This window comes from Sinocyclocheilus grahami, unplaced genomic scaffold (assembly GCF_001515645.1).
Source record: "Sinocyclocheilus grahami isolate Dianchi unplaced genomic scaffold, SAMN03320097.WGS_v1.1 scaffold304.1, whole genome shotgun sequence".
NCBI classification, from domain to species: domain Eukaryota; kingdom Metazoa; phylum Chordata; class Actinopteri; order Cypriniformes; family Cyprinidae; genus Sinocyclocheilus; species Sinocyclocheilus grahami.
Window position 1 is genome coordinate 1,305,461 of NW_015505483.1, and position 8,406 is coordinate 1,313,866.

An 8,406-nucleotide genomic window follows, 5' to 3' on the forward strand; every position below is an offset into this window, starting at 1 on the left:
GTTCATTGTTTGCTCATAACTGGAGTCACTTAATCATGCAGATTTATGCTACAAGCTTTTGTAGAATTGTACAGTAAGAAAGTTATTTCCCTTAACCAGGAAACTAACGTTCTTAGAATTGACAAGACAGTTGACCTTGAGAGGTCAGCTAAATATCTACAGCGGATCTAAAATATGAATAATTAATTATAACTAGTTATGGTTAATTATTCATATTTCCTCATGAGCTGATTCGTTACATAAGCAAGCATATTATACATACACAAACAGACACGCAGTATATTTATAGAATTTAATTAGAATTTCTTTTTAATTAAGCTTTGGACAAAATATATCATAATATGCTCACATTCAATATAAAATATATAATAATAATAGTAAATAAATATTACAATTGGACTCGATTTAAAAAATCTGTGAAGAAAGTCGACCTAATATATGTAGATTTCTTTATTTTAATATTAAAATATTTTATGTTAATGTTTAGGTTTAAGAAAAATATTTAATGATATATTACTCTGTATTATTTTAGTGTCATTGAAATACCATTATTCATTTTAATTTGAAAGGTTTAGTAATTTTGTTGTGTGTTTGTATGTATGTATGTATAGTTTTTATTCATTTTTATTTCAGCTTTACTTTGTTATTTCAGTACATGACGTTAAACTAAAATTACAAATGTTGCTTTGGCAGTATAATAACCATAACAGCCCATATCATTTTAACCTGTGCAATATTTATTTTGCAAAGCCTTAAAGAAACTCAGTTTAACTGTTTCTAAGTTCTGTGTGAGTAAAAGATTTTCTTAAAGTATACTTGTATTAAGCTTACACTTTATGCAATTTATTGCAGTCATTTGACACTTAATCACTTGCAGAAATGTCATGATCGTGACAACCCTATTGCTGTGTCTGTTCTAGATGCTGAGTGGGATTGTAAACGTGGGAACGGTTGACTGCCAGAAACACCACTCGTTCTGCCAGGGCGAGAATGTGCGCGCTTACCCAGAGATCCGCCTGTTTCCTCAGAACAGCAACCGCAGGGACCAGTACCAGTGCGTGTTTCGTACATTCAGTAACTCAATTACACACACCGGTTCAACAAGTTAAGTGTTTCTCTCATTGTTAACAGGAGTTACAATGGGTGGCACCGGGATGCCTTTTCACTCAAGACTTGGGCCTTGAGGTGAGCTGAGATAATTCTCACGAAGTATTCACCAGCTATGTGAACTATTTTATAGGTAGTTTTCAGTATTTGCATCATGCAAATAGTGATTCTTACACAAAGCACACAACCGACTTGACTCAACTCATTTCAGTAGAAATGTTTTTGTGGCTTTCTTGCTTTCTTTTTTTTAATTATAAATCAGTCACTTTTGGTTTCATTTCTTTAGGATGCTATCTGTATAGGAAAAGCTATTTTGCATCTTGTACCCTCTAACTCAAGGACACTTTTGTCCATAGCTCTCTGCCTCGTGCCTCAGTGGATCTGTCACCTGAGGACTTTAAGAGAAAGGTTTTGGGAGGGAAGGATCACTGGGTGTTGGATTTCTACGCCCCATGGTGTGGCCCATGCCAGCAATTTGCCCCTGAGTTTGAAGTTCTTGCCAGGGTAAGACAAATTAGCGAAGACATCAGCTGATCTCAGCTGGTGTTTGCAATGGTTCTAACTTTTTTTTCTCAAAGATTTCTGCTGCTTTGCAAGCATTGGCATTTCCTTCAGGAAATGCAAATATAGCTGCAAATGCTTTTTTAACAGCTTGGGGCGATGAGAGGAGTGCATACAGTGCTTCAGCCAATCACATACATTCTTTTCTTTTTAATGCTGCCAAGTAGTTTTACTGTGTACTGTGAAGACTAAAAGTTAGCTGTAAATAATTGTTAAACAACATAATTTCATTAACCATGATTCTGCAAAGAAATCTGACAAATTAAAAATAGTCAGTCCTAATATCAATACATAAAAAAAAAAACTGAATTTATCAATTGCAGTGCTTCATGTTATTAAACTGTCTTTTGTCAAATTTTCAAATACTTTTTTGCTTCATGTAAATATTTGTAATGTACCTCAACCCAGCTGGTTGGTTTGGTTTATGGCTGCTTCAGCGAAGACTTCTTTAAAATCCTTAAAATGAATGAGAAAAATCCTTTTAGTTTGCACGCATGCACTTTTTGTAGTCCGGTGTATCTGTGTAATCTTATCTATCCTTATCTTAGTTCTTATTTAATTCCTAGTTCTAGTTTTTATTTACATTTTAGTAGCTTGTTTAATTTGTGTTGTCATGTTCGGTCTTGTAGTCTGGTGTTGTTTTTATGCAGCACTGTCTTAGAGGAATGCTGTTTCATTTACATGTTGTATATGGTTGAAATTACAAAAAAATCTATTGTGCTGCTGAAAACTTGGGCGAAAACACTGTTGCACTCTATTGAAGCCCAAGATTCTCATTGGACCATTCTTAAATTATGCTGGAGAACATGATAATCAGGTTTTATTCGCATGAGCTTCAAGCTGCTTCACTAAAGCAAAAGGGCAATTCAGTTAGGCTTTTCACTCTAATTGTTGTGCATTTGTTATTAAACATGCAATTTAAAAAATGCAATTTTAATAATAATAAAAAAAGCAACACATGTGCATTTGCACCTGGCTTCAGTCAGTGCAGGTGCTGTGCTCCTGTTTAGTTCAGCAGCATCAGTCACCTGTTCCTCCTCCTGCAGATGATGAAGGGAACTGTGCGAGCTGGCAAAGTGGACTGTCAAGCACACTACCAGACCTGCCAGAGCGCCGGGATCAAGGCTTACCCCAGTGTCCGATTCTACCCCCACCTGGGCACCACACGGGTGCGACACAAGTGCTGGCCATCCTATTGTTCCAGGTGCTCTCTGAGTTATTTCTGTACCTATTCTAACCGATACCTTTATGTCCAACCTGTTTTAGCGAGATCAAGGAGGAGAGCATATTAACAGCAGAGACGCCACAGTCATCGCAGATATTCTCCGACAGAGACTCCAGCAGCTAGCATTACTGGGAAAGTCCTCCAAACTTAAAGTAAGTTAGACAGTTATGATTTTTTTATGTTTTTGAAAGAGCTCTCCTATCCTTACCAGGGCAGCATTTATTAAAATTACAGTAAAAACAGTAATATTGTGAAGTACTACTATTACAATTTAAAATGATGTTTTCTGTTTTATTATATTTTAAAATGTAATTTCTTTCAGGGATGGCTGAAAACAGTTTGATATAATATATGGAAATCATAATACATTTTTTAGTATGCTTCAGAAAATGCAAGATATTTCAGTTTTTTTTGTTTGTTTGTTTTCTTTACGGCTGCTTAAATACGGCAAATTTTGGTCAATAGTAACATCACAATAAATATGATTACGTTTTGACTTTGCCACAAAGCCGTTTGCACCGTTCTCTTCCGTCACTTAATATTTTATTTTGGTGTGTCAATCTATTAAATTACTTTGTATATGAGATCGTGATCTGCACTCACAAAAGTAGTCTTCTTTTTAGCGTTTTCTTTTTTACATTAATCACCAATAGGACAAAATACAAAAACAAACGTTTTGGCTCAAGGCAATTCAATCCTTCCACCCACTTTTTTATCATTAATTATTATCATTCATTAGCCAATGTTCAATCAATAAAGACACACATATTCCATTTAAACACTGGACAATTTCCATTCGTATACAACACAAATCTCACATCCACCAATACATTGCATAATATACCCCTGACTAGAACATGCATTACATGCGATCCCATATTTATCACAATTATACAATAGTTTAATTCATAAACGATCTTCAGCATCTACTACCCGAATTCAAATAAATGCTAAAAAGAAGAATACTTTTGTGAGTGCGGATCATATACTAAATACTTGTTGACTTTGGAAATATCTTGCATTTGATTTATTTTTTTTTTACTTTAGCAGTGGATTTGTAAAAAGAAAAATAGCAATTAAAACGTTGACATTTATTCATGTTGATCGAGTTTGCTGCCTTTACTATAAATCCAGCTCAGAGCAGCTTGGTTCACATTAAATGCAATCTTTTTATGTGCTGTGAGTTTAATGTGGAGAAAGAAAGAAAAAACGAGAGCATCCTTATGAAACCGTTTTATGAATATTTTGTTTTCATAATTGTTGGAAGCCAGAATCCAAATTAGAAATAAAAACCACCCAGGCCTACTTCAAAACATTTTGTTGCATCTTTTTTGTGTATGTCCCTACAGGATGAACTATAGGACACATCTTGAGATCCACAGAAGCTGCTGTATGTGGAGCGGTGAGAGTGATGGGAGAAAACGCACACTCATGAACTCACTTTGGTGAGCGCGAGAGATTTGTTTGAGTTTGTTTACTGCCAAATGGACTGTAGAAAGGAGCAGCTTCACCTCAACTGCTTTAGAGGAGGGAATCAGGGGCCTGTACCATGAAGCCGGATTAGCTGGCTAGCCAGGTAAGTTTCAGTTTAGTTTGCACCAATCCTGGGTTTTAGGAACCATGAAAGTGGCTTGGCTTTTAGCGGTGTTCATTGCCATGGTAACTTACACTCCACGGCTAACCTGCTCCGGGGCAGGTTACGTTCTGAGTTAGAGATCTCAAACTGAAATTGGACCAATCAGCTGTGAGAAGTGACACATGTCTGACACAAAAAAGTCACTCCCCCAGTTTCTCTTGCTCCAAATTAAAGGTCACTAGTACTAAAAAAAAAATTGCCTGGCTTTAATTATAATTACTTGGAGTTATTTTATATGGTTTATATTATTATTAATCCATTACACACAAGCAATTTTAGTTTAACCGTTATTATAAATCATTTATTTTAAATGAATGTTAATATATACAGATCGTATGCAATATAAATAAGCTGTAGAATCAATAGATAACGCTTTTTAAAAATGACTACGTGACCTTACATGTTCAAGTCTCTATTGCTGTATATTTCCAACTATATAAACTAACTTAACAAGTTTCACTTGTGACTGAGCAAGATCATTTCTTTTATTTGTCCTCTTTCATGAACAAGTACTTTCTTCACTTTAAATGCATCATTCTTCAATCTCTTAACCTTTCGCAAAACCTTTAACCAAGGCTCGTGATTGGCTGTTCGCTGGATCAAAGCCTGAGTTGGGATTATGATGCCCTGTATAAGATCTGTGCAGGAGTGGATGTTATTTATCACACTGCTTCCTATGGGATGTCCGGACCGGAACAGGTCAGTATGTTAGTATATACATGTAGAGCATTTTAGTGTGCATAAAACAAGCCATATCACATCATTAAAATTGCTTGCTAAATGATTTAAGTTCATCAGAACTCATATTGGCAGTCTTATGGGTGAAACTTCAATTAGCTTTTAAAGTTCAATTATCTTAAAATACTTTCAAATCATTCTTTTATTATATCTTGTAGGCTACAGGATGGATAATACTAGCTTCAAAGTTAAGTGTACTTATGTGTTTAATAATATCTTTATTTAGGACTTGTCTCCTACTCATATTTTAACTTCCCCAATATAATATATTTAGAAATACTGTCAAAATCGGTAAAATAAGTACTTTATAAAAATTATATTTTCTATTAATTATATATTTGTGTTAGAACTGCTATTTTCTCTTGACTTTTTTTCATTTGATGTTAAGATGTTATGTATGTTATGGTCACTAAAGACCAGGGGCCTGTACCATGAAGCCAGATTAGCTGGCTAGCCAGGTAAGTTTCAGTTTAGTTTGCACCAATCCTGGGTTTTAGGAACCATGAAAGTGGCTTGGCTTTTAGCGGTGTTCATTGCCATGGTAACTTACACTCCACGGCTAACCTGCTCCGGGGCAGGTTACGTTCTGAGTTAGAGATCTCAAACTGAAATTGGACCAATCAGCTGTGAGAAGTGACACATGTCTGACACAAAAAAGTCACTCCCCCAGTTTCTCTTGCTCCAAATTAAAGGTCACTAGTACTAAAAAAAAAATTGCCTGGCTTTAATTATAATTACTTGGAGTTATTTTATATGGTTTATATTATTATTAATCCATTACACACAAGCAATTTTAGTTTAACCGTTATTATAAATCATTTATTTTAAATGAATGTTAATATATACAGATCGTATGCAATATAAATAAGCTGTAGAATCAATAGATAACGCTTTTTAAAAATGACTACGTGACCTTACATGTTCAAGTCTCTATTGCTGTATATTTCCAACTATATAAACTAACTTAACAAGTTTCACTTGTGACTGAGCAAGATCATTTCTTTTATTTGTCCTCTTTCATGAACAAGTACTTTCTTCACTTTAAATGCATCATTCTTCAATCTCTTAACCTTTCGCAAAACCTTTAACCAAGGCTCGTGATTGGCTGTTCGCTGGATCAAAGCCTGAGTTGACAAAGAAAGTTGATGATCAGCATCATGGTACCAACAAAGCCGGAGTGGTTTGGTTTTGTCAGCTCGAAACTAATCCTGTAACTCTGAATTTGTTCATCTACCGTCATGGTACAGGCCCCAGGACTCGACAGACACCTCTAAATGCGTTACTGATGCAGAAGAGGTCACCACAGTGCAATTATTTACAATTCTCTGTAATCTATGAATGTACTGTCAAGTAGTGTCTTCATTTCCTCACACAGACTGTATTTAAGACTGTAACAATAGATGCATTTTCTCACAGCTGCTCCGTTTTGAATTGGATTTCTGTGATTAAATGGTCTGGTTAAATACAAAGGAATTGTATTTTACTTGGCAAAATGTAATTCAAGTTGCAATTTTTTTTTATGTGCTTCTAGAAGACTTTTTAGTTCTGTCAAAGTTGCCAAACTATCATGTAGTTTTTCAAACCAAGTGATTGTAGAAGCATAAAACTACACTGGCTATCGATGAAATCTGTGGTTGAATTTGTTTTCTGCTGTTTTTATGTTTTATTTGTTCTCTTTTAATGGTTTTAGTTTCCAGCAGGTATATTTGTTCTCAGAGAATCGTTGTAGAATACGTTTTTTTTTTTTTTGGTTTACTGATATTTCTGTATTATAGGTGTGAATGTTCTCCAGGTGGCCACTAGGAGGCGATGATTTAACATCAATGGCTTCAAGTCCTCATAGGCCTGTGAAGTGACATGTTGGCAGTCATTGTCATGGATATTCACTATTGTTTTGTAGAAATAACAGCTATTAAACATGACACAATTCTCGTTTATGCTGAACACTGCTTTCTGATATTTTGCTACTGAGTTGTCACAATTCTATAAAGCACACATCAACTAAATTTCTAATATTTCCTGAGAAAACAGGATAAATATTGTTACAGCGTTCTAATGATTACTTTAAGTTGTGAAGTGGGTCAACTTATAAGGTTATCAGTAAGAATGTAATGTTTTATGACCCTTTATCACTCTCTTTGAATTAAACAGGCCTTCTCTCCCCTTATTTGCACATTTTCCTTTTAAGATTTATGTAAATTTATTTTTTGCATATGAAACGTCCGCGAAGGGGTCAAGGTTTAGCTGGTTAGCATTATTATAATTTTTTTTTTTTTGCTGGTCAAAAGTTTGGAATATATATTTTTTAATGTTATTGAAAGAAATCTCTTCTGCTCACCAAGGCTGCGTTTACTTGATCGAAGACAGTAATATTGTGAAATAATTTTACAATAAAAAAAAACTACTTTAAAATGAAATAATATTTTTAAATGTTATTCATTCCTGGTATGTTAAAACTACATTTTCAGTAGCCTTTGTTACATGTTCCTTCAGATATCATTCTAATATGCTTATATGATGTTGAAAACAAATGTTGCTGCTTAATAGTTTTTTGGGGAAATCGTGATACGCTACCATTTCAAAGGTTTTTTTTTTTTTTTTTTTTTTTAAGAACTTTATACTCTCAGCAAAGTTAATCAAAAGTGACAGTAAAACCTATATAATATTACATATGTATTTCCTATTCATCACACAATTTTAGAAAAAATATATCATGATTTCCACAAAAATGTATAATAAAAACAAAAAAATGAGTACTAACAACAATTGATAATTTAACTGTTTTCTTAAGTATCATGTGACACTGAAGACTGGAGTAATGGCAGCTGAAAATGTATTTTACTTAAAAATAAAAAAATGTTCATATTAAATACGGTCTGCCAGTGCCTGATTTATTTTTGAGGTTTTGAGGACCTCATATTTTTCCCTGTATGCTACCTTTGACATTACAACTCAGGACAGACTGCTAGAGAAAGCTTTGTGTTGGCGTAGTCATGAGATCCCATGAGCAAAGATGACATCAAGCAGGTCCTGTGCTGAGACGAATGGGAAAGCTAATGGTTATTTCTGCCCAGGTATTCTAGACCTGCTTATTTGGGTTTTGATCGTCAGCCTGAAAACTCCCGCACCTCTCTATTTG

The 8,406-nt window shown here is 34.5% G+C and overlaps 1 protein-coding gene across 3 annotated transcripts in view; it reads left to right on the top strand.

Annotated features, from left to right (window-relative positions):
* LOC107601384 (dnaJ homolog subfamily C member 10) overlaps positions 1-7,442 on the top strand; it is a 17,366-nt gene extending 9,924 nt beyond the window's left edge. Inside the window, exons 18-24 of one of the 3 annotated variants that reach the window (XR_001610923.1) lie at positions 921-1,054; positions 1,132-1,185; positions 1,464-1,611; positions 2,715-2,837; positions 2,935-3,045; positions 4,243-4,338; positions 7,043-7,442. Coding sequence is in view for 1 of the 3 variants with exons in the window: in XM_016293550.1 (XP_016149036.1) it covers positions 921-1,054; positions 1,132-1,185; positions 1,464-1,611; positions 2,715-2,837; positions 2,935-3,045; positions 4,243-4,254 (582 nt within the window). In the remaining 2 variants the exon portion in view is untranslated. Of the gene's footprint in view, positions 1-920; positions 1,055-1,131; positions 1,186-1,463; positions 1,612-2,714; positions 2,838-2,934; positions 3,046-4,242; positions 4,667-7,042 lie in introns of those variants that run through there. The other 2 variants (XR_001610924.1, XM_016293550.1) reach the window with 2 other exon arrangements.
* Positions 7,443-8,406: the final 964 nt, after the last annotated feature.